We start from the raw sequence: 27,606 nt of genomic DNA, 5'->3' as shown, positions 1-27,606 counted from the left end.
ATTCATAGCAAGGCCAAAGAGTGCTAACCATAAGTCAAGAGCTTTTCAGGGAATAATAATTCATACCTCTTTGATTGTATAATTAAAGTATTTTTGGACTGGGTAAATTTTGAACTTCAAATCGTCCAATTGCCCCTTAACACCACTGCTGATGTCATTTCTCTTGGTATTGTGTTTTTATGGAGGTGCTCACTGTAAACTTTGGCTTAATTATCGTTCAACAGCAAACATTTTTTTAAAAAAGTTTTTATTAACAAGAATACAAAAAATATCTACATTCACATACCACTTAGTGCAGTATGACTCACCATATTGAATTCAAGTAAATCTGCCCAATTCAATAATGAAAAAGCACTTTTTACATCTTTCTCAGTTTCTAAAATCCTTATTTCATATTTTGGTGTTTCCGTCTCTCTTGGATTCTTTTTTTTTCTTAAGTCTTTTTGTTCTTTATACATTTGGCACTTATTGCAGGTTGACCAGTGTCCCTGCAGCCCAAACGGTTGGAGAAAAGCAACGTGACGGTTGGAGCCTCTCCGCTGTCGGACTCCGTTTGGCACGGCGGTGGGATCGGAAACGAAAGGCGACTTGGTCGTGTGCTCGTTCAGATTTCTGTCGAGATAAACCTCCACCCTGCCTCATGGCAACTTCTTTATGCTTTCAAGAAAACTGTTTGGGAATCGTAATACAAAGGGGTGAAAAATGACAGACATCACAATAAACACATCGAAGACCCATATTAGAATACAGCGCACCATTGATATACATCACTGGACTGGACATCACCTATTAGCCTCTGTAGGTAGTGATGCCATTTCTGTGCCTTGAGTCATGTCTACAACCCGTACCAGATGCGTTTCACATAACTGTTCAAATTACAAAGTCAAATTTGCTTAATGGAAACATGGAAATTTCAGAAAAAATAAACTTATTATTAAAAGGTTTTGGCGCTAGCATCAAGTTAATTTTTTAGACTGTATTGAAATTAGTTTATTTCACAAAATTGCAAAGGAAACACTTTTTTTTTGCATCACAGGAATCACATAATCAACAACCGGATGTTACTACTGGCAGAGACGACAAAGAAGACAACATGAAGTAGTAGTAGGAGGATGATGGCACGGCATGATTTTTCAGGACTTCAAATTTCACTGACACATGATAGTGACGTAATGTCCAATCCAGTAATTTATACCAATGGGTGTGACTTTTAGAAGCATTGAAATCTCCTTTCTAGCAAACCCCGAAGGTGTCTACTGTCACAACATATGTGATGTTTTTAAAAGTTTACGCACAGTGCTAGTTGAAGAACCCAAATAAATTAAAACATAAATACAAAAGTTTAAACAAAGGAGTAAATTAGGACCAAAAACACATCAAAACACTGACTTTCTCTCAGAAGAAAACATCTCTGTGGTGCAGGGAGTTTTCATCTCCAGCTCAAACACTTTGAACCAAAGAGGCTCTGTCTCTGGGTGTTTCAGACCCGAGGAGGGGGTTAACATGTGCTTTGAAGCTGTTCCTCTACCGGACCCCATGAGGCCCAAAAATCCAGCCCATCTTTGAAGAAGATTTAAACCCGGCTCAGACTGCCTCTGCAGGCGTGAAGGCCTTCAAGGCTGCTGATAATCCAGCCTTCGGATGTAGAATACGGGCGTCCCAGCGTTGTCTTCTCATTTGTGTTTTGCCTTTCTTCTTCTACCACATGGGAGGCGTGTTTGTCTCCAGCACTCCATACATCTCTGCCAGTTTTTTAAAGCGTGGCCCCCAGTCGTTCAGGTAGTCGTACTCATGGTCGCTGTTCGACGTTCCCGACTGCAGCGAGCTGAGCGACTCGGCCACCGAGCCTTCGCCTTCGTACGCGTACGTCTGCAGGGAGTCGTACGGCGGCGCGCACGGGTCCAGGTCGGCCTCCAGGAGCTTCGCCAGCACATAGCCGTGGACGTTGCTGTCCTCGCCACTGCCCACGCCGATCACGCACGGCTGAGGGACGTAGCGCGACAGGCTCTCGATCTCCGGCATCATGTCCTGCCGTATCTTGCCTAGAGGGTGGTGCACTTCCCTGGGGTTCCACATGGCGGCGATGTCGAAGGCCTCGGTGTCCTCCTCACCGCCGCCTTCGTCGTCGTAGCGTACGATGTTCTCGTGCACATTCTCCTCCTCGTCGCAGAGGTAGGGCTTTTTACGATGTGTCCGCAGGGAAAGCATGAGGAGAATCATCACTGGTGAAAAAAAAAAAAAAAGTGGAAGTCAGTACAAAACGTTACTAGAATATTTATGTACAATTTTTACATTTTTGTACTATGCATTTTCTTTTATTTTTTTACACTTGTACAACCACATTATTACAGCTATCATCCCTTAGAAAACAAAAATCTACTGTAGTACGATGGGAAATATTCAAATTAATCAAATTTTTGGTGTTTAAAGATTTAATTTTTGGAAAATCTGGATTTTTTCAAATTAAATCGTTGAAATCAATTAATTGCTCAACGTTAATATCTGTATATAAATGTGAAACTGGTTCCTTTTAATATTTTGCTAAATTATTAAGAGCCATTGAAGAAGGTTCAAGGAGCCACTGGTGGCTTTGTTCAAGGAAAACCACAAGAAACAACTTGTTCTGCACAAGTAGCAGCGCCGGCTGCTCACTCACCCAGCAGGACGAAGATGCAGGCCAGAATAGCAATGAGCGCTCCTTTGCTGAGGCTGGCAGGCAGGCTGTAGGCCTCGGCGTTGCACGACATGACGTTTCCCTCCTGGTCGCAGCTGCACACCCGGATGGTCAGAGTGCTGGTGCTGGTCTGCATCGGCTGCTCGCCATCGGACACGAAGATGGGCAGGTAGAAGACGGTCTGGTCCTGCTGGGACCACCCGCCGCGGCGCGTCAGGATCCACGCCGTGTTGTCTGCAGACAGCAGAGATAAGGTTCAGCTCTGACTGTAGGGAAGGTGAAAGTCTTAGTCCAGCATTCAGTCGACATTTATAAAGCCATCGTTATCAATAGATCTCTTCTTACTGGAGACCTTCTGAGGATTTTAGAGCTGGATAATAATTTCTGCACAGTAATGTAGCATAAGAAGCTCAAGAGTCACTGTCAATCTGTTTGGGATGAAACGATTAATCGTGATTAATCAATGATTGATTGATTCATTGTTGACTAATTTCGCAATCGACAAGACTCAAAAAAAGCCCATGTGCTGTAAGAACAACACAATTAAAGCAACCATTGAACCAAAACTGCAATTAATACATACAGTGTGCATTTAAGATAAAATAAACCTTTTTATCTGAAAGTATGTTTCAGATAAAACGTATCTGAAACAGTTCTGGCAGATTCAGATTGAGCTTCACCAGGTTCAAATTATGTAAAAAAATAAAAATAAAATCTATTAAGCAACTTTTGCTTTCAATTAACTTTATTTGTATAGCACATTTCAGCAACAAAGCAGTTTAAAGAACTTTACGTCATAGAAACCATAATAAATGAATTATTGACCAACATATTTGATGTGCATGAATTTGAGTGATGGCACTTATCAAAATGTAACGTTTGTTCAATTGTTGACTGTTTTCTTTATCACTTTGTAATTTTATGTTTTCATTATGTACAGAACCTTGAACCGCCTTGTTCCTCAAATGTGTTATTCAAATAAACTTAATTGATTGATAAAAATACAAAGCCAGTAAACATTACATTTGATCAAGTTACACATCAAACTGTTGGTCAATGTTTCATTTATTATGGTTTATCAGTAATTAATCAGTTAATAGATATAAAATGATCAACAAATCAGCTCTACACTGTATTGTTAGTCAAGCAAAGGCTGAACTTTTCTCAAATATTTTTTAAGCTTTAGCAAACATTTTACTGCCTAAAGTGTTTATTTTCTTATTTAAAAAATAGAGTTGTTTATTTATGTGCCACTTTTAATTTATCTCTAATATTGTTTAAAAAAGGCTTAGATGGGAAATGGAAAAATCTGCAGAATGTGGCAGTTTTTCAGCCGATTAATTGATTACTAAAATAATCGTTAGTTGCAGCCCTAGAGTCTGTGGGGATGAAGTATCTGCAGTTTCATAGTAATTAGTCCCAGATGGTTGTTCAGGGACGTTACAGCTGTGGAGGTTTAAGCGCCTGACTTCCATCCAGTAGATGCACCTACTGCATCCAGAGCTATTAGGACTGCCGACACTGATGAGATGCTCATACTGCAGCTGATTAAGGAGGAGATTAAATCATATATTAGTTTTTGGGACTTTATTATGGTAGAAATTGAATCTATGAAACTAATTTCACACTGATTTTGGGTAAGTTTAATACAAAAACACAATCTTTACAAAGTATTTTGTGTAGCTTCTAGTGCACTTGAAATAAGACAAAACAAACTTACAAGTAACTTTTTAGCATGATATGGAGTATTTTGAAACAATAACAAATTTTGTTGGACGATAAATTGGCAAAGAAATTACAACAATAATGTTGTTTTGAGACTATTTTTAAGTAAAATGGTAGTAATAGCACAATAATGCGAGTTTTCCCTTCAAAGATCAATAAACCTGAACTAATAACACTTAACATGGGGACTATTAAAAAAAAGAAAAACAAACAAGACGACCAGTTACAATAATTAAAAACAGAAATAAACACATAATCAATGAAATAATGAAATTGATTATATCTGTAGATAAAATTGCTGTTCTAAAAATATTAATCATTATGATGGGAATGATCAAGTTCATTTTTATTTATCATGCAATTTATTTCTTGTTGGGACATGGAAAAAATTTCTTGTTATAAGTGAAATAATCTGCCAGTGGAACTAACTTTTTTTTTTAGCAATATTAAAGAATTACTTATTTAAAACAAGTTCCTGTACCTGATGAAAAGTTAGTTATAAGTTAGTTTTGTCTTATTTATAGCATACTAAGATATTTTCCAGTTAATTGGTTCTTTTTCATGAAAATGTAGAAATTATTTACTCAAAATAAACTTCCATCATGCTGAAAAGTTACTTTTAAATTAGTTTTTGTCTTATTTCAAGTGAGCTAAGATATTTGCACTAGAAACTGGACCAAAACTACCTGATAAGATTTAGTTTTTTGCAGTTAATGCAGCAGACAGTAATGCAGCAGACAGTAATGCAGCAGACAGTAATGCAGCAGACAGTAATGCAGCAGACAGTAATGCAGCAGACAGTAATGCAGCAGACAGTAATGCAGCAGACAGTAATGCAGCAGACAGTAATGCAGCAGACAGTAGGGAGTTCAGGCAGAGCCGACTCTGAGCTGCTGCTCCATGTGGAGCTTCGTTTGTCCTGTACTGACGGGGACAGTTGGGATGGGCTCCATGCAGCTAACGCCGCCACGCTCAGTGTTTCAGATCATCTACCTTGGTTGTCTCGCAGCGTGAAGTTGGGGTTGTTGGCGGCCTCCGGAGCCAAGCTGTAGTAGAAGCGCTGGCCCCCCAGAGGTTCGTCTGGATCCACCGCCGTCACGGTCTGGATCAGCTGGAACACAGCGACAGGTGTGGTTACTGCTCTGAACCGCAGAGTTTCACTGGTGATTACGGAATAACAGAACATACTCCAGTAATATAATAGCAACGGCAGCATATTCTAAAAGAACTGGAAGACATTTTAAATTTCCAAAATAAACAAAATACAAATAAAATGAACTATGAAGTCTCTGTAAACAAAACTTTCCTTCAAAAAAGCACCAGACTGAAGACTTTTACCATCCAGTCTTTGGTAGAGAGAGAGAGAGAGAAAAATGATAAATCATGCAAATGGAAATTATTGAGCTCGTTTTATGATTCGATTTATTGCTTACTGCCTATTAGTTACTAGTGACTTATTATGGACCGTTTTAGATAATATTTCTTTTTAATCTACTCTTAAATGTAACCAGAACTGCATAGTTTGTTTAAGATCCACTAAAGTGCAAACAAATTGATGATTTTATTTTATTGTTTGTCTTTTTTAAGGCTACAGCTGGTGTCCAATAACGCATAATTACAAAGTCATATTTTCAGATTTTCTGTCATCCTTTAACACCAAAAGCCCTTTGAGCAGCTGGTGGAGGTAAGCCTCCTTTCAAACTGCATCCATTGATGCCGTCCGTTCAACAAAACTCTCACTTGTCTAAGTGTGAATGAACCAAACCATTAGATTTGTAACTTTGGTCTCTGTACCTGTCCTGCTTTGGCGTTTTCACACACAAACGTCTCCAAGTAATGCGACAGCGACGGTGGATTGTCGTTGACGTCCAGCACTCTCACAGCCACAGACACGCTGGCGATCTGCGTGGGGTTATCTGCAGAAGACACAAAGATGCTGTGAGGCGTTGAGCTCCCGGTGGGACTTGGTTAATCTTCCCCTCATTTACTGCCAACCCGCAGCACATTACCGCTTCTCACGCTCCCATCACAATTCTATTACTCTTCATTACAGTCAGCGATTTGCATACCTTAACCAACTGTGTAATGGGCTATAAAAATACAATTAGAGGGCGGTAACTACTTTCTCAGGTTTCATCACACGATCGATCAGTCAGCAATGTGACTTTGATTCTGGAGGTCAAAGCTCCACGGGGTCTAATAGTGTCCGACCTACAGAGTCGGATTGCTCCGCCCACTTTAAATGTCAACATTTCTTTCATTTACTGATGCTTTCTCAAAGGAAAAAATTCAAATTGGGTGTCATTTTTTTATTTTGCTGCTGATACAATTAATTTTTTTTCTTTTTACTAAAAATGCATCTTACATTGGTTTGAAACAGTATTTTTAAACTTTTTTAAGCTTCATTGTTCACATTTTACACCTTTTTATCACAGTTTGAAGGCTTTTGGGATGGATTTTCACCAACTTAGCTCAAGCTCAGTCACACTGAATTCTCAGTCAAAATGGTCTAGTCAAAGCCCAGAACTAAATCTAACATTAATATACAGAAAGGTTTTGATCTGTTATATAAATGAAAGTTTATAGCATCCGTCCGTCTGTCCATCCATCATATATTTGTGCTTTAGTATTCTTATTGAATAATCATATCCTGGTGATCGTAGCTAGTTTTCCAACATTGCATTGTGAGCAAAAAGCGACAGAATCCTTGAGAGTAAAACTGGAGGAAGTGTGTAACTTTATTTTGTCTGTCCTCTAAATCAATCGGCTTCCCTCTGTTCTCCCTGTTGATTCTCGTTCTGCCTCTTCATCGTTTCCTCCTTCCTGCCACGCTCTGCCTCACCAGGTCTTCCTGCTGCTGCCCTCAACGTCTCATTTTCAATTAGCCGTCACACGAGAACTTATTTAATCAGCCGGTGATTCCATTACCGCCTCCTTTAAGGTGTGTCGAGCAAACAAAGACTCTTCCAGACAAACAAACCCAATGGATGACGGATGAAGGTGACTTGGTGCGTCTGCTGATGCGCAACAGGAGTTATTCTAGATCAGTCTTAAACTTTTTCAAGACCACTTAACCCATTTAACAGACACTCACCTAACTTGAATCTGCCCCGCACTGCCCTACCTCCTATTGTTGTCTTCTTTGTTCATCTTAATGAGGAGTGTGGTGGTTTTTTGTGAATGTGACTGGCATGACAAAACCATGAACATGAACGTGTGGATTCTAAGCTTTCCAATAATGTCAAACACATGAAAATCAAAAAAGAAGTTGTGATGTGTGCATTAGTAACATTTTAGGACACAAATAAACTGTGGTTTATATGCAGTACCTTGCATACCACTAGGGGGCCACAGTTATGAGAGACTGTTCTAGATCTACAGGAAGTGTTTCTGCTACAAATTGGGTCACATTCTGATGCTGGAGTTAATCTGGGTTATTTTCTACTCACTCATCTCCATGGCCAGGACTGTGATGTTGTGCCATCCCACCTCCTCTCTGTCCAGCGAACGCACCGTCATCAGCATCCCGGAAGTGATTTCAATGTAGAAGAATTTTTCGGGGTCGCTGCTCCTGTCGATGGAGTACCTGCAAACCAAAAAATCACACTTCAAACAAAACAAACCGTCTTATCAAGAATTTTTGGTCTAGTGCTTGTTTTAAATCAATAACTCATCAATATTGATGAAAAAGTTCTTGTTCCATTGGCAGAAAAAGTCACTTAATATTGTCCTGTTTTGGGTCGTAACTAGTTACATTTACTCACATTTACTTTTGTGAAAAAATGTAATGTTAGGAGTATTTTTACTCTGCTGTACTTTTTACTTGAGTAAAATACATACAGTTTTTGGCTACTAGTAATTTTTCATCAATCTGACTTAAAACAAGTTCCTATATCTTTTTGAAAGGTTATCTATGTGAGTTTTGTTCTATGTCAAGTGTGCTAGGATATTTTTACTAGAAACTAGATGGAAAAATACTTGATAAGATTTGTTTTTTGCAGTGATATCAACACATCAGCACTGTATAAAGTGCACTTCTGCGTGTTCTTTGGTGGAGCTGTAATCCTATCTGAGGGCCGCCGCGCGCTCGTATCCGATGCTGCGTGTGCATGCGTGTGTGCGGCGGGGAGATAAGGCGTCTGGCAGCTCCTGCAGGCGCAGCGAGGAGACGGCGTTCCTGATCGGAGGCTTAATCAGAGTATCTGCTCCTCGTGCCAAACAGGCGGCAGGAAAACACAAACCTGCAGAGAGCTGCTTTGGCTCATCTTCTGTCACTGTGGGCCGATTTCCAACAACAGCTCCTCTGAGTGAGCCGAGCTAAAGCAAGATACCCAGAGGAAGGAGCAGGATGCTGACAACTGAATATGAGAGATTCTCAAAGTGAGATCATTTCTACAAAGGAAAATTTCACTAACTCTTTCCTGTTGAGGATTTTTAAGTATGTACTACAGATCCACTTTTTCCCTTCCGATACCGATACAGATATCTCAGGTTTAGTATCGTTCGATACCGATCCAATACTGAAAAACGGCTGAATTGACTTAAAATTACATAAATGTACTGAGTCACACTACATTTATGTCTGTAATCAAATTTATTTGATGACTCTGCAGCAGTACAGCACATTTAAATACACCAATAGCTTCACAAGTTTGGTCAAACATGTAAAAGCAACTTTCATTTGTTCAGTCAGCGCAGTCCCAGCACGCAGCACCACTGTTAAGTATTGGAACTTTGCACAGTTGGGTGTTTTATATTCTGTTTAATTTAAAATAAATGTAAAATAAATAATAAAGAAACTGAAACTGATAAAAAGAGGTTGACTACCTTGACCAAACTGCTTGATTGTATTGAGGTTTTGTTGGCTAAGTTTCAAATCTGTTTATCTAACAGGTTCTAGCATGTCAAAGTTTTTCCTTTTTTCAGCAAACTGACATGAAGAAGCCATGATGAAAGAAGAAAACTTTTTAATTTGGTCTCAAACCTTCAAAAATGATAAAACTAGTGTAATGCTGCAAAAACATTGTTTAAAAAATCATGGTCCTGTCAATAAGTGATGGAGATTATTGTTAATATTTATTTTCAAAAGTTTAGAGCAAAAATGTACGAAGCATGTATTAAATAATTGGTGCATTGTTTTAAACTAAAATAATCCACACAGATCAAAACACAATCTTACTTTTTAATGTAGCTCTAATTTGACATTCATTAGTAGATTTTTAGATATTTTTTCCATTAAGAACACTGGAAAATTATAAAAATGTTTTTTTAAAGATATTAAATCAACATAACACAAAATAAAAGCCCGTGAATTACATTTGAATAAAAAATGTTAGTATATGAAGAATAATTAAAAATTGCTACCTCTTCGTCTCAACAGGCAGTTAATGGGTAAGTGACACAAAATGACAGATTTAAGAAAAAATGCATGACAAATAATTTAATTAATCTTGAACCTGAAGTTTTATAGTGGAGCTAATATTCCTTCATGTCACTGAACTAAGTAAGAGATTTCTGCCTAATCAGTTTATGAACGGTTGAATCTGAACACCAACATCTGTTTATATAAAACACAAGAAGTCATGCTGTGTACTGGTTAGGGTCCAAACTGGTCAAACTGGTTATTTCATCAGCTGAAAGCTCATATTGATCAGTATCTTTTTCTTTCTGAGGCTTCAGCAGTGATCAGCTTTAATGTGTGTTATAATGCTGCCCTCTGGTGGTGCAAAGGCAACATTACATATAATTTAAGCCCTTGGAAGAATTGAAGTCTGGTTAATTTGCTTAAATTATAGAGATATTTAATTCTGACCTTAAAAAAATACTTAATAATTTTAATATTTTTCTGTTTTTAAATAGAAATAAGTTGCAATAAGTTTGAAACTGATTTGTTTGTCTTGTTTTTTTCCCTGACGTTTGCATTTGAATGCACCTTGAGTGTTTTCTTTATTTGTATTTGCCAAAAATAAGAGAATTAAAGATTTTCTTTTTGGAAAAACAACTTTTTCTTATTTTTATGTTGATTTGTTGTGAACATCATCTGAAGAAAAACTAAATGAATCCAAAAAACTTTTGTACTTTTTTTTAAACTGACGTAAATCAACCTGAAATAAACTACTGGCTGAAATAATCACAATTAAAAACTGTGAATTTGTAAAAGGAGAAAATAACAAACTGTGGTGTGAATGTGTTTTTCCTTCTCCTGCTCACCTCACTGTGTTGTTGGCAGCGTCGGGATCTCGCGCCGACACCGTCTTCACCACCGTCCCGATCTCGGCGTCTTCCAGAAGCTCGATGTAGTACGCCGGCGAGCCGAACAGCGGCGGCTCGTCCACGTCCTCCACGCTCACGTGAACGATGGTGACGTCCTTGAAGGGGCCGCGGTGCCGGAAGGTCGGGTCCAGGTGGGTGTTGGCTCCCTCCACCTTCAGGGTGTAGCTTGGCTTGTTCTCAAAGTTTAACGGCTGGAACAGAGAAGCAGATAATCTGGATTATGGTATTTGATTTACATGGAAAGAAAAATGGCCGCATTTCATTCATGCCACTAACTAAATGAGGCAGACATTGGTGTGAGCACTAAGGTGGGTCAATAAAAGTTACTTTTATTAAAAGCAAGTATGTTTATTTTTATTATTTAAATGTAAAACTTTGTGTACATTAACTTTTTGGAAAATAGTTTAATAATATTTCATGTTAAACTCATGTTATATTGCTGTATTTAATGTTATGTGAATCCTGTCACATTTTTATAAATTAATGATAGACATAAATTACATTCTTTTTTCAATTAATATTTTTGTTAATTTGTCCTAATCTATCACTGATACACATATCTAACTAAAAGCTGCAATTTAATATTTTTAAAAGCTTAATTAAATAAAAAGTGAAAAATACATATAAATGTAGAAAAAACAAAATTTAAATTGTGACATGTTGAGTATATTTTATTTATTTGTAGTGGTTTAAGTTGCAAAAAAAAAAACTTGTTTAAATGCTTCATTTCATGTTATAATAAATAATTTGTATTAATTATTGCGATTATTAAAGATAATATTAGAAACCTTTAAATGCTATATATTGCTGTTAACCATAACAATATATAGTTTATAATTATTCAGATTATTAATAACCATAATATATTAAATAATACCATCATGCTTTTTATTTTCATTAATATTATTAACCCTTCTCCTTTCTTTGAATGCCACCACTAACATTTTCAAATATAGTTTATAAAGGGAAAATATTGTGTGTGTGTGTGTGTGTGTGTATGTATATATATATATATATATATATATATATATATATATAATTGTAAAATGTGGAATAAATTGTGGCACCAATGGTTACCTATCAGGGTTATATATGATTTAGAAATGAGCAAAGTAAAAAAACATCAGCATTTATTTGACAGAAATCAATCAATATTTGCGCTGAAATGTTTACCTTTTTTATGGTGATGATGCCAAACAGGTTGGTGGCGTCGGTGCTGATGTCAAACGTGTCCCTCCCGTCTCCGTCGATGATGCTGTATTTCATCTCGGCGTTGACCCCAATGTCCCTGTCCTTGGCCCAGATCCGGCCCACCACCGAACCCACGGGGGCCGACTCTGGCACGCTTATCTGATACAACCCTGACAACGCAAACCAGACATGGTTCACTCATTTGTCCTCTAGAGGGAGCCAAATACCTTCCTTGTATCGGAACTGCAGCTTGACTCCAAATCAGAGAAACATAAATGGCTCCATAAAGTCCTGATACGCTGCCTTGTGGGCCGGCGAGGGCTTCATCTACCGCTTAGCGTCAAAGAAAAGGTGGCAGCTGCCCAGTGTGGTGTGATCGGGCAGCTGATCAAACCTACACTGAGTGACAGCGCTAATTGGTCGGAGCTAATTGGTTATGATGGAGGTGGAAGTGGGTGGTGAGTTTTCTTTCTCTTGGGGACTGAAGCCATCAGTCAGCCACCTGAACATGACCAAAGAGAGAGAGTCAGCCCTGGATTTTAATGTGGAGTTATCATGAGCCAAACATGGAGCTGGACTGAAGGACTCAGCACCTGGATGCTTTTTGGGAAGGAAACGCATCACTGGATGAAGAGTAAAACACAATCTATTCAGAACATTAGCAGTGAATCAGGTTGTTTTCCCTCAGCATAGTCTGGTAGGCTTGGTTCAACGACCGAAGCTGCAACGTTTGTTACATTTTCAGTTGGTGGTGTTCTCTTTCACACTGCATTGTCAATTAAACCAAACTAATTGAAAAACCTGTTCCTCTCCTTGCCTGTGGGGGCGCTCCACCAAGAACTAATGAAGGAAATGATACAAAAACCTCTGAAGAAGACACTGAGCTCAACTTCCTTCTTCACAGAATAGAAACAAAAGCAGAGTAGCGTGACATTTTAACGGTTGTAGGATTTCTCTTTAGTCTTCGTTAAAGGACCACAAACCATTTCTCCTGCTAACGCTAAAATTGTGTGTTTGTTTTGGTTGTGTTTACCCAGAATTCCCTGCATCATAATCTGCTTCCTGATTTTGGAGGGGTCTCTGGTCAGCTTGGCGTTCAAATGTGCATTCAAAGAGTTCACTTTGCTGTTTTAGTCCAATTGTGCATTCACACCTTCCCAAACGAACTGGACTTTCTAGACAACAAAATGGAATTGGATTAAAGGGGGTTGTTGGGAATCCAGCCGTAGATACTTCTCTTTTTATTCTTTAGATAAAAAAACTTGAGATAAATGTTCACATCTATGCTGATGATACACAGTTTATTATTGTCATTTCTCCTGATGACATGTTGCCATTTGATGTCTGTTAATCTGGATTAAGATAGGTGGAAAATAAATCTGACTTTACTGCGCTCACACGCTCCATTTTTCTCTCTGGATGAAAAGCGGCTAAATAAATCAAAACTGAGGGGATTGTGAACTCTAACAGCGCGGTAAGAACCGCTGCTTTTTGCACTTCAGGGAGAATTTGTGATTTTCTTGGAGTGGAGTAAAAAGCAAGCAGTGATTATGTTTAACACTCTGCTGTATTTGGCATGATAACACCAATTTCTTCCAATTTTAAGCACTTTTTGACAACTTCTGACCATTTTTATCATCAAGTTAAAACATTATTTTCCGTTTTTTCCCCTCATTTCTTGGGTGAATACTTTTATTTTGACGGTCTGCTGGAGTAAGTGGGATGTAAATTACATGTTTATATTATCGCTCATTTTTAGCTTGCATCTCTTTAAAGCTCAGTCTACTCTGGTCAACAATGTGCAGATCTTGTTTTTTTGTTTTACTTGTACTGTTTTTATCTTATTGAAAATGTTCAACACTTTGAAGTTATTAATAATAACTATTTATAAAACACTTTCGAAGTGCCACAACCCACTATATAACCATCATGATGTGAATAAGTTGAGGAGTGATCCCAGGAACAAAACTGGGCTGAAACCGAGGCGTTTTATGTAGTTCTGGATCCCATGAATATTTCCTAATGGGTCTGAACAGAAAGGAGTGAAGCACTTCCCAGACAGAGGTTATTATGTTCCCTTAAAGTGGCAGTATTGTGCATTTTCCAGGAATATAATTCCATTTTATAGCACAATCACTGTTACCTTTAGTTATAAAAATGCTTTCTATATGTATCAAATAAGACTTAAAGTTTGACGTTGTATTGTAAATGCTTGAAATTGGGCCTCTGTCTCTTTAAAAACTCCTGCCCTTTCTGGAACTGCGGCTTCAGGAAGTCATCCAAACATGGCTCCTCTATTAACCCTTTAACAACATTTTTACCAGCGTTTCACTGAGAAGTAGCTCCTATAATGAGCTCAGCAGATGTGCAGTTCCACCAGGTGTTTGCTAATTGCTGCTGGCTAGTCTGAAGGAGCTGAGTGGGGGAGGAGCTGCGACTCGAAGGTGGAGTTAGGTCCAGCCAGGCGTTTTGCACAGCTAATGGTTGCCAGGGAGATTATAGGATTTCTTAAACATGAATGAAAGAATCAAAGAAACACTCCAGGAATGTTTTTGATGAGGGGATAACATTATAACATGATGGAGAGCTGGAAAAATAACATTTTACTAAATACTGCCCCTTTAAACACGATATCTGTAAAATAAAATTCAAAAATGAGCTTTGTTTTGTACTTTGTAAGACAATTGAAGCATATCTCTCTGTAAAAACAAAGGTTTGTTGCAGCAGCATCAGATATTCAAAGCTGCAGGCTGTGCATGCAGCAGCCAGCAGCCATTTGTTTACAGTAAATGAGCTGTTAAAAACTCGAGGAGGTAATAAAGTGTGTCATGGTGGTGAAGATGCATCGTAAACACGCTCGGTGTTTTGCTTACGCTGGTCAAACACAGGCGGGTTGTCGTTGACGTCGCTCAGCGTGATGTTGACGGTGGTGGTCCCCGCCAGCCCCCCCAGCTGTCCGCCCATGTCTTTAGCCTGGATCAGGATGGTGTAGTTCTCCCTGGTCTCTCGGTCCATGTCCGTTAAGGACACCCGGACCACACCTGGGAGCAGAAGCCAAAGGTCACGGGGTCAATTAAAGCTTAGAGAATGAGAGCTGCTCCAGAGTGTGCAATTATTTGCTGATCTTTGACTAGGCCATTCTGAAACATTGATATCACTTGATCTATGCTACTTTGTAGCTCTGGTTGACAGTTTGGCTCCATCAGCTGACCAGCATCCCTGTCCTATGGGAAGAATCGCATTCCCACAGCATGATTCTGTCACCACTGTGTTTCAGCATGAAGACGGTGTTTTCAGTGTTAGATTCCCTCTAAAAGCAGATTATTGCATGTTTAACGCCAGAGTTACTGTGGTTCTCTGCTTAACTCTGATTAATCCGTAACTTCCTCCCCAACCTTTCCTTTCACTGCAAAAACACAAAATCTAACCAAGTTTCTAGTGAAAATATCTTGGTACACTTTAAATAAAACAACTAACTTATAGATAACATGTCATTAAGAAATAGGAGCTTGTTTTCAGCCAGTAAGTCCTTAAAACTGATGAAAAAGAACTATGTCCATTGGCAGAATATTTCATGTATAACGTGAACAATTTCTTGTTAAAGTGAATTTATCTGCCAGTGGATCAAATAATTGACCAATATTAAGAAATTACCGACTTACAACAAGCTTCTGTTGTTTGCTGAAAAGTTACTTGTAAGTTGGTTTAGTTTTATTTCAATTGTACTAAGAAATTTGCACTAGAGACTAGACAAAAATACTTGGTAAAATATAGTTTTTTGCAGTGCTGTGGCTTCCTAATTGTTCTGTAATGTTCTTTAAAAAAACCCTGAGGTCTTCACAGAACAACTGAGATTATTCCCATAATAAAAAAGTTGATGGTTGTAACCTTGAAATAGCTGTGGATGCTTTGGATCTGTGCTGTCTGTGTGGCAAGTATTTGTGAAGTCTCTCAGGTTCTACAGTAGAAACAGTTCAGCGCATGTATCTGGCCTTCACCCTGCAACTCGACACACTTATTTCACCAGAGTGTAGTCTTCATCAAAACCAACAGCTACGCAGAAAACAAGAAGTCTGGGTCAGCTGACGATGTTTTCTGCTCCAGTTTTGAGTTTTATATTGTGTTGACATCAGTAAAAGCCTTAAAGGCAGAAGTTACAGTGGAACCCAGGAAGCTGATTCATTGCTCAAGAGCCATGCTGAGGTTTTATTGACAGGGGAGCCGTCGGATGAAATAAAACAGGAAAACTAAAAGGTTCTTGTATGCCAGCATTAAATCATGAAGGTCGTTAAAAGAAGAGTTAGTTTTTCAACAAGATGTCTCAGTGTGAGGGTTTCCTGAAGTTGCGCAATTTTAGGAATTAGCTTTGTTTGCCAAATTCATGACTGTTTTCAATTTGGCAACAACATGAATTGCATGTTTGGATAATTGTTCCCTCTGGTTCTGGATGCTGTGCAGCTGGAAGGATGTTTGCTCTTACTTGTTTTTAATTTAGAGCAGTTGTTGTGCTACGTAACCATGACAACAAAGTCAAAAGCTGAAATAACACCTGAACTTTGACCCCAAATCGCAGACGGGTCAAAAAGGAGGACGTTCATTATATCCCAGAGTATGGTTGGGCGATAAGGACTTTAGGTTTTATCACATTTTGTGGTACTTTTGGGACCATCAGGACACCAGTCACTTTAAGAAGTGCAATTTGTATCACTAAGCTGCACACAGGAACTGCATTTAATCATAATTTCAAATTTATTGGTATTTATTGATGCACATTGCATAAATAGTGGAGAAAATAGTAAAAATAACAATCCTGACAACACAGATGGTTTTGTTTTTTAAAAAAAAGCATAATTAGGAATTTGTCATGGCAATGTTGAATAAACATATTTAGATGTTTATCATGATAAACGATAAAGGTTACAATAAATGCCCATGAGCTTTAGTTTCCTTTGCTCCATGGTTCTGACATTTAATCGATTCAAACTCATTTTTGTCAGAGATTAAAATAAATTTTGCACTCTTTGATTAATCGATTTTATGAGAGTCACAATCAAAAGAAAGAAATATCCTAATTTTAACAGTATGCATTCATTTAATTTCTTTATCCAATCACATAATTGTCAAATACATGAGCAATTCTACCAATGAAATGGCTGCAACTCGACGCCTTTTTGCATCTAGAAGTGTTGAAGAGCTGCTGAAGTTCAAAGCGAGCATCAGAATGGAGAAGAAAAGGGATTTAAGAGACTTTGAACTTGGCATGGTTGTTGCAGCCAGACGGACTGGTGCTCCTAAAGAGAGAAAATATCCAGTGTGTGGATGAAAAGTGCCGTGTTGATGTCAGAGGAGAACAGAAAGTAGACAGAAAGTAGTGCAAAAGAGCTGAAGTATCTACTCGTTTACAAGCAAGGTGTGCTAAAAAGCATCTCTGCACACACAACACTAACTAGCTCATTAGCCTGAGGTTTAATAACAGTCAGGAGAAGCTGAGAGAAAGAGGGAGGAGGTGAGTAGCACATACACAGTGGTGATTGACAGTGCTAAAACCCTCCTCCCAGCTTTGATTGGTTATTTCTGACCAAGTTGTGCAGGTTTGCAGTTAATACTGGGAGCACTGGAAGAAGACAGAGGAGTTTTTCTATATAGATTATTGGTCTTATACTCTGCTGTCAAAACAAAGTGAGGGTTTTAGCTAATTTGTAAAAAGGATATATTTTTATGAAAGTTACGTACTGTAGCTTTAATTTAGCAGAAAATGTTTTTAGTCTAGCTGGAGGTAGTTTTTGGCTTTTCTGGAAGAGTAATGTGCTAAAAGGGAGATGGAAACACATTTACTGAATATGTTCTAAAACAGAAAACTTTCCCTTACCAGAGTGTGAAACTCGGATCATTTCAAAGAACAAAGCTCCAGCCTGGAGGGGAGGACTCTACATTTTCCTGAGCCAGTTTTCCTGTTTGCAACCTTTTCATTCTACTTATTGCAGCCAACGATATTTTAATATGAAATTAAAATATCGTTTAATTTCATATTTTATTAAATTAAACGATATTTTTAATTTCATAAAATATCATGTCAATATTTTATGAAATTACGCTCTGCATCTCCTGGTTGATTCGCTCCAGACCAGTAAATAGAAACTCACTTTTTTTTTTCTCTTTTTGGCAACATTTTGAAAACTTGCTCATAAATCACATGACAAAAACATTCCTTGTTTGATTTGCCTTGATTCCAGCTGCAGCCTTCATTTTGCAGACATTTTCTTATGATAAGCTGAGCCTCGGTTAAAGGCAGGAAGCTTGTCTGTTCCTGGGAGCAAGGCAGGTCTGTTGGGAAAAGCGGATCCAACCAGTATCACCAAGGTGGTAAACTGGTCACCACAGCAAACCAGTACAGCCTTGAGCTCACTGTTAATTGTTGTTTCCACTTGAGATGCTTCGGCTTCTCTAAGCATTCCCGTCTAAAGGGTTTTTAATAACTAATCCAAGGCTGCTGCCCAAAGACTGTATTATGATTTTTCTTTTGTGATATTTTTCCAAGCGCTTGCTTGTTTTGGTCAGATTTCCTCCAATCACCTCCTCTGCAGGTATAATGCGGGTCTAGAGTTTGATTTTTATGCTTAATATAATTTCCTCCTGTTTTCTAGTTATTTTTCCAGCCTTTGAGAGTTTTTGGTGAGTCACTGAAAAACAGAGATGTTGTTTTTGTTTTCTTCTGAAGCGATCTACATGTGGATACCTGAAAATAAAACCCACATTTTTCTGTAAACTATAATCTGTGTTATATTTGGAAAGATTCACTCCAGATAAAACTACAGTTTTATAAAAATGATCAGAGGCTGAAGGATTGACCCTGCAGTAACTAAGACTACAAAGTAAGAGCCAAATAACTGAAATCAAACCAACACAGCTTGGTTTAAAAAAAAAAAGTCTAAAAGACTAGATTTCAATTATAAGCTGAAAGTTTTTTTTCCAGGAAGCCTCTTTCCACACTACAGCCTGCCTTCTGTCCTCATTATCAACAGGAAAGTCACACTTTTAAGCTTAACACGTCTTCTTTGTCAGCTGCCATGAGTGAGTTTTTAGATGTAGCAACAAAAGAAACACGTTGGGTAGTTTCGTAGCAACAACAGGAACCATGCTGAGCTCCCCCCATTTTGAGCTGGTTGGTTTACACAGGGGGCACAAAGCAAGCACTGAAATCACTGCAGCTACATCTCAGAACGTGACAGAGAGGAGGAAAAAACAGCAGCCACAGGAAGATTTTTACTTTACCACTGGCTCCAAAAATTTGACACATCTGTAAAAATTTAAATGCAAAAGTTATTGTTATATGATTTTCCCTGTACTGTGACACACGTTTTGTTAAATCCCCCTAAAAACGGATTCAGGAGTATCAGTCAGGAGAAGGGTACAAAACATTTCCTCCTTACTGTAAATGTACAAAGTTTAAACGGTCACCAATAAAAGGAAACTTGAGACGAGAAGGACATCACAAAAACTGGAAAGTTCTGCAAAACGGATGAAAAGATGAGATGGAAACTGTTCCACCAAGAGGCAAACAGACACTGAATGACCTGCAGGAATTTCCAAAGTGACAACAGTCGTCTTTGTTCTCCATATAGCTCAGCTTTGGGTTACAAGACAGAAAGGACACATGCAGTCCTGGAAAAAATACGTTGTTCTTCTGCTAGTCAGTCTGGAGTCATAGACCGCGGCCACATTTAATTAGTAGTATGAACGACCATGCAAAAAAAAAAGAAATCTGGTTTCAGCAAAGGATGCTGTGTGAAGGTAGTTTTATATGCATCAGTAGTTAAGCTTCTCCTCAGTGGTGTAGATTAAAATGAGGCAGGCTGAATAAAGGAAAATATGAAGCTGAATAATTGCTCACTTCTTGGTTTAAATTGAATTTGGATTGAAGGTTGAGGTGAAATAAGTAAAGTTTGTTTAAATGAAGCACCTGTTGAGCAGGAAATGACTTGATTATCTGCCATCTGATTGGACAGTTTGATTTAAATCATCACTGTCAAATCATTTCAAGGAGTAGAGATACAGATTGAATGCCTAATTTTAATCTGGTAGGTGGAACATGTCTGGGCAGGGTTGTTCAAAAAGTTTTCTGTTTGGCTTTTTAAATAGATACTTAAGATAAAATTGTGTATCCTAAGCATTTCTTCCATTATTTCAAATTTTAAATTGGGAAATTATTTTTCTGTACATAAATTCCACTTTTAATACATAGAAAGTTAAATCCTCCATTGATTTTCTTTAACTTTGTAGATCAGCTACTTTCCTAACTTTGTAGCGTATGTAAACCAGCATCTGCAAAAACAACTCTCCCCAAAAACAACTTCCGTGATGCTGAAAGTCAATCAGGAAGGTTTGCAGCATGTCTGCGGTCGTACCGGTTTTTGCGTCCACAGAGAAGTATGGCTGCCCCTCCAGGATACTGTAGACGACACGAGCGCTGTTTCCATACGTGGGGTCGTCGGCGTCTGTGGCAGTGAGCTGGATCACAGACGTTCCTGAGCAAATTGGAAGAAGAGACAGTTTGATGAGGATATTTGTTGGTGATAAAACCCAAGCTGCCGTGATTTTTCCCTTCTGCTGACCTATTCTGGACATTTCTGGAACGGTGGCCTGGTAGGGACCATCCAGGAACTTCGGCTCGTTGTCGTTGATGTCCTGGATCTTGACGATGAACTCGGATTCAGGCTCCAGAGGTCGGTCAGTGAGGCGGTTTCGGGCCTGGGCCCGGAGAACGTACTGCGACTTCACTTCCCTGTCCAGCCTCTGGATGGCGTGGATGTCCCCGGTGCTGTCGTCAATGGTGAAGGTGGTTCCCGCCCCCTCGCCCGTCAGGATGTACTTGATGGAGCCGTCACCTTTGTCCATGTCCGAGTGGAGCTGCAGGAAAACAACACTTTAAGACAATGAAACTCTTCTTATGACCAATCTGATCCCAACAGTGAATGCTTCTAAATTCAGCCACAAGCTCAGTGTTTTGGGTGGTGATGTGTTTTTTGAGGGCATTCAAATGGGTCACATCTCCCAGTTTTACAACAATAAAGCTGCCTTGCTCTGCTAAACATGAAGATAAGACAAGCAAATAACTTTCCAGGCCAAATCAGCCTTATGATCTCTGTCCAAGTTAACATGTGCCTCAATCCCTGAAGAGCAGACCGATTGGAGGAAAGAAAATGCCTGCAGAGATAAACATGAGCTGATTTAAACAGAAAATAATCAGCAGTTATTTGTGGAAATGTGGGCTTAACAATATTATCAGCACATTATCAGTATTGGCTGATAAAAGCTTTCAAATTAAAGCTGGTGCTGGACCAGATTGGATGATTGCATGAAGATAAATTCAGATTCAAACTACATGAAGTTAGTTTCTGGGAAAGTTGTATGAAATCTAATATCCAAGTAAAGAAACGCTAACTTAGAACGCTTGTAAAAATACCACAATGTTATAGAAGGTTTTCATGTTTAATAAAGGTCTCTCATCAGGCAAGACGGCAGAAACTATAAATAACCAGTAGGTGGCATAAACTCAGATTAATGACAGGTGTGAACAGAAATCAAGAAGTTGGTTGATTATGCTAATTAATGCATCAACACTTACAGTATGTGCCTAAATCTCATCTGCTTATGACTGAATTTAAAGTTTACAACATATGTAGTTGACCTTCAACTGTCCTTTTAAGGGATAAAAATACATAAAAATACAGACTGAAGACATTTAACTGCTTCCTTCTGGAGTTCTAGTTGTATAATTTAATTAGTTACTCATCTGACACCAGAACTGACACTTCATTAACAATTTTAGGAGATAGGAAGCAGGCACCACTGTCAGCCATTTTCACTTTCATGCATTCAGAAAAATATTAGCTCTCATTCTTTGACACATACACCTAACCCTACCCTGACTCTGTACCCTAACCCCAATACCTCATACAAGCTACACCTACCAGCAGTGAACACTGCTGGTTAACAAAAGTATTGAAATTTCTAATCACATGATGGTAGACTTATTCAGGATTCTAGCTGTGGTGACGATAACTTAGTGAAGTTCAAAGTGAGCATCAGAACAGGGAAGAACTTGGATTTCAGTGACTTTGACATGCTGGTCTGAGTCTTTCAGAAACTGCTGCTCCACTGATATTTTCTAGCACAAAAAAATCTCTGTTTTACAAAAAGTAGTCCTAGAAAGGGAAAATAACCAGTGGGCTTCAGTTATGTGGTTGAAAAGGTCTTGTTGATGTTAGAGGAAAAATGAGCAGACTGGTGCAAGATGACAAAGTAGAAAAAGGAGCTCAAACATCCACTTGTTTACTAGCAAAGTGCGCTGAGTAACACATCTGGACACACAACAGGCTGAGCCTCGGAGCAGAAAACCAAAATGGGTATCACACCTGTCAGCCAATAACAGGAATCTGAGGCTACAATTCACACAGCCTCCCCAACATTGGAGAACAATTGATGCCTGGTCTAATAAGTCTCAATTTTAGCTTCACCAGTTCAGCGGCTGAGTCAGAACTGGGTGTAAACAACAGGAAAACAATGATCCATCCTGGTATCATTGGTTTAGGCTGGTGGTGATATAATGCCATGCTTTAGGCATTTAGCATGCCATATAGGATTAAGAAGAATCATTCGGTATAATCGTTTTTGTTGCAAATACATTCTTAAAGCTATTTGAAATTCCTTCTTCTGAAGTATCTCCAATATATTTTTCTGTAAAGTGTTCCATGAACTCCTTTATGAAAATGAAACCCAGAGATGTACGTATTATTTAGTGCAATTCGCCACAGCAAAGGGAAAATAACGCAGAAAAACCGTTGAACAACTCCAAACCATATGTATTCTAATTTTTTTTACTCTCTGTGTCGGTTATGCTATACTGACGCTTGTTGCCATAGCAACTGACTGACTACAACACCACTAATGTATCAGGATGCAACACCAAAAAACAAACACACAGAACAGAACATTCACTCTGTTACAGTTTTATGTTTTCAGGCTTGGTGTTTGTTTTGCGATTATTAATTGCTGTGTTAGATTAGCTATGCCTGTGGTAGCTAATTAGCAGCACATTAGCAATGTGGTAGCACATTAGCAGATTAGAAATGTAAACACCTGCTCTACTGATGAGCTGTTGGAGTTGCAGTGTGGGTCGAACTGAACTGCACCGCACATCTACATGGTAAGGTTGCCAAAGTCAAGCTAGCATAACTGGCCTACTTCCATATCCTTCAGTTTTTTGATTAAAACTTTTTCCCGACCTTGTTATCTAGTTGTCGTAGTTTTGAAAATTCGTATCGACTCACTGCATCCCTTTTCCTTTTGTATTATCACGCGTACATTTAAGATTTGGCGTTATGTTGACAACACTGACAGGTCCTGTACATGTCCAGTTTGGATGTGAAGATGAGTTAACTGTAGACCAGAGGGGTGGTGTGTGGTCACATGCATAACTTTAATCTGTTAACAGGCAGCAGACCTGTAATCACAGCTCGCTCCCTGTTTGTTGCTATGGACCCAGCAGTGCAATCAGCAGCCTTTTGTGGCCTCTAAGTGCAAATGCCAGCCTGTTGATGTGCAATCAGCCTTTACTTTGTACTAAGAGGGCCTCTCTGTATGATGACGAGTACTTACTGCCATCACGTTGGCAGAGTGAAATTCAATGCCTCCATTGGTATCTGCGCTGTATATAATCAACAGGCGAGCACACAGGCTCAGCACTCTATCTGAAAACACACTGCTTTCAAGACGCTGGCTCTGGCCTTTCATCATCTGTGGCCTCTGAAAGAAGAGACCCAGACAGGGTTGTAAAACAGCTCCTTGTTGTCAGGCCGCTGATGCTTCACCAGCTCTCTTTGCAACACCTATCATTCCTGTGCAGCAGACAATGGAGCGTCCCTTTCTGTTTCTGGACCTCATGCTCACCTGCACTCCACCTGCAAACCCATCAGGCTCGGGCAGAATTTTTTAATCAAAACTGTGTTGTTGCTTTTAGACTTCTTTATGTTGATGCATCTTAGGCCGAAACTTTTCCTTCACCTCCAGCACTAATCCCTTCATACCTCCAAGGGCTTTGAAAACTTAGGGTATTAGTTACCTGCTTCATCTCCCAACCTAAAGGCTTTGAACAACAGCTCAGAGGAGCTTTGAATCGAGGTGAAATATGTTAAAAGATGAGGTTATGCCATATATTTTTCATGTTTTCTATTCCCTCTGTTGGTGACTGACCTGTTTGAACCACTGTAATCATTCATGAAATGTTACTCGGTAAACCACTGTAAGCGAAATTAAAAAGCTCAGATCAAGATAAAAAATTGACCAGTATAGCAAATTAAACAACAAAATGTTAAAGTGACTAAGTAAATTAAAAAGCGTTTAGCACGTAAATCAATCCATGTAAAACACCATTGGAGTTTCTGTCCATTGGCTTTAAAAATGTATAATTTTCTAAAATATTTTCAAATGAAATTCATCAAGAATAGAAATTTGGCAGGTTTCTTTCATTCCCATATAAAAGCCGTGTCAGCATTTAAGTTTTTTCAAAGTGAAAGAAATTTAGGCTGTGCAGTTTAAAATACAAAAATTATTTTAAGAATGTGTTTATCTTAGAACATTATTAAAAATGTTAAGTAATTCAATGTAAAAACAGTAGAAGTGAGTATAGAAAGTGTTATGTAGGAGAAAAACACACGGATTGCTGAATTTTAGGTCAGTTTATCTTGTGTGATAACGAAATGGTACGTGGTTAGAAAAAACTATTGTGTGGTTGGAACGGAGCGTTACGAGATAACAAAATGTTGCCTGATTGAAACGGAGCATTATGTGATGACAAAATGTTGTGTGGTTAGAGAGGAGCGTTACGCGGTTAGAACGAAGTGTTACATGATAATGAAATAGTCTAAATAGTTAGAAAGCAGCGGTGCATGATTTTAACGAAGCAGAGCGTGATTATGACGAATCATTGCGTGATTATGACGAAGCATTGCGTGATTATGACGAATCATTGCGTGATTATGACGAAGCATTGCGTGATTATGACGAATCATTGCGTGATTATGACGAAGCATTGCGTGATTATGACGAAGCATCGTACGATTATGACTAAGCATTGCGTGATTATGACGAAGCATCGTACGATTATGACTAAGCATTGCGTGATTATGACGAAGCATCGTACGATTATGACTAAGCATTGCGTGATTATGACGAAACGTTGTGTGATTATGGCGAAGCATTTTACGATTATGACGAAGCATTGCGTGATTATGACGAAGCATCGTACGATTATGACTAAGCATTGCGTGATTATGACGAAGCATCGTACGATTATGACTAAGCATTGCGTGATTATGACGAAGCATCGTACGATTATGACTAAGCATTGCGTGATTATGACGAAGCATTGCGTGATTATGACGAAGCATCGTACGATTGACGAAACGTTGTGTGATTATGGCGAAGCATTTTACGATTATGACGAAGCATTGCGTGATTATGACGAAGCATCGTACGATTATGACTAAGCATTGCGTGATTATGACGAAGCATCGTACGATTATGACTAAGCATTGCGTGATTATGACGAAGCATCGTACGATTATGACGAAGCATTGTGTGATTATGACGAAGCATTGCGTGATTATGACGAAGCATCGTACGATTATGACGAAGCATTGCGTGATTATGACGAAACGTTGTGTGATTATGACGAAGCATTGTACGATTATGACGAAGCATCGTACGATTATGACGAAGCATTGCGTGATTATGACGAAACGTTGTGTGATTATGACGAAGCATTGCGTGATTATGACGAAGCATCGTACGATTATGACGAAGCATTGCGTGATTATGACGAAACGTTGTGTGATTATGACGAAGCATTGTACGATTATGACGAAGCATCGTATGATTATGACGAAGCATTGCGTGATTGTGACGAAACGTTGTGTGATTATGACGAAGCATCGTACGATTATGACGAAGCGTTGCGTGATTATGACGAAGCATTGTACGATTGTGACGAAGCATTGTACGATTATGACGAAGCATTGTACGATTATGACGAAGCATTGCGTGATTATGACGAAACGTTGTGTGATTATGGTGAAGCATTTTACGATTATGACGAAGCATTGCGTGATTATGACGAAGCATCGTACGATTATGACTAAGCATTGCGTGATTATGACGAAGCATCGTACGATTATGACTAAGCATTGCGTGATTATGACGAAGCATTGCGTGATTATGACGAAGCATCGTACGATTATGACGAAGCATTGCGTGATTATGACGAAGCATCGTACGATTATGACGAAGCATTGCGTGATTATGACGAAGCATCGTACGATTATGACGAAGCATTGCGTGATTATGACGAAGCATCATACGATTATGACGAAGCATTGCGTGATTATGACGAAACGTTGTGTGATTATGACGAAGCATTGTACGATTATGACGAAGCATTGTACGATTATGACGAAGCATTGCGTGATTATGACGAAACGTTGTGTGATTATGACGAAGCATCGTACGATTATGACGAAGCGTTGCGTGATTATGACGAAGCATTGTACGATTGTGACGAAGCATTGTACGATTATGACGAAGCATTGCGTGATTATGACGAAGCATCGCACGATTATGACGAAGCATTGCGTGATTATGACGAAGCATCGTACGATTATGACGAAGCGTTGCGTGATTATGACGAAGCATCGTACGATTATGACGAAGCGTTGCGTGATTATGACGAAGCGTTGCGTGATTATGACGAAGCATCGTACGATTATGACGAAGCATTGTATGATTATGACGAAGCGTTGCGTGATTATGACGAAGCATTGTACGATTATGACGAAGCATTGTACGATTGTAAGAGCATTATCTGGTTAGAACTTAGCCTTGTCGTTCCAAGTGGGATGAACAATGAAAGCCTCTACATTGCAGCCAGTAAGTCTTTCCCAAAGTTTCACTCAGTCTGCTAAAACTTCCCGTTTTACCTATTTATCCCATCTCAGGTCAAATGAAACCAGATCAGACAATAATCCTCTCACCGTTTCTATTTTGAGCGTGTTATTTGCCTGTTTCTTTGGTCGGGGGTATGTCAAAGCTCCAACGACAGCACTGCTGAGGGCCTGAAGACCTCAGGATTAAATCTGGATTTTTTTTATACCTTTGAAGCCGCCCTTTGCCTCTCGTCTGATCATCCCTCCTCCTGCAGGCTGCTGAGCTCTCTGGAAGATCTGTTGCTCTGCTCTGGTTGAAAGTTTGGAAACTTAGCAACTCCTACACTGAGCTTCTCTTCACACCAGCAACACTGACTGAAAAGGTCACGCTGAAAAGTTGTTCACCTCGCATTTCCTCAGGTTGTACCTTCATGTTGTCATATATGTATATAAATATATATATACTGTGTGTGAGTGTGTGTGTAGCCATGCTTTCAGTCGGCACCGACCTTTCCAATGTAAAGCGGCTCCAGTCCGGTGTACTCCTCCAAGACGAAAAATTGATTCCACACCCATCCTCTTTTCACCCTCTGCAGCAGCGCAGAGCTTCTGGTATTTTCCTCGTCTCCTGATTTACCCAGGAGGCCTTGAGGCAGAAGGGTCAAAATGCAAAGGGTCACGGGGAGCAAAAAGCTGCCCGCAGTGGCTGGAAGATGCACTTGGACCCCCATTGTGAAACCCAGCGATGCTGAACAGACTCGTGCT

At 39.1% G+C, this 27,606-nt stretch overlaps 1 protein-coding gene across 1 annotated transcript; it reads right to left on the bottom strand.

The window, feature by feature from the left end:
* LOC106933884 (cadherin-20) lies at positions 1-27,606 on the bottom strand. The gene is made up of 11 exons (XM_015013409.2): positions 27,351-27,606; positions 20,476-20,770; positions 20,269-20,388; positions 14,737-14,904; positions 11,846-12,033; positions 10,610-10,863; positions 7,849-7,985; positions 6,194-6,315; positions 5,393-5,510; positions 2,657-2,908; positions 1-2,222 (listed from the first exon to the last, which is right to left on the bottom strand). The coding sequence occupies exons 1-11, from the start codon at positions 27,570-27,572 to the stop codon at positions 1,699-1,701; spliced, it is 2,400 nt and encodes a 799-aa protein (XP_014868895.2). The 5' UTR covers positions 27,573-27,606; the 3' UTR covers positions 1-1,698.

Source organism: Poecilia mexicana, unplaced genomic scaffold (assembly GCF_051168715.1).
Source record: "Poecilia mexicana isolate PSO_F unplaced genomic scaffold, ASM5116871v1 scaffold_20, whole genome shotgun sequence".
Classification (NCBI taxonomy): Eukaryota; Metazoa; Chordata; class Actinopteri; order Cyprinodontiformes; family Poeciliidae; genus Poecilia; species Poecilia mexicana.
This window is presented reverse-complemented; position numbering and strand designations above follow the sequence as displayed.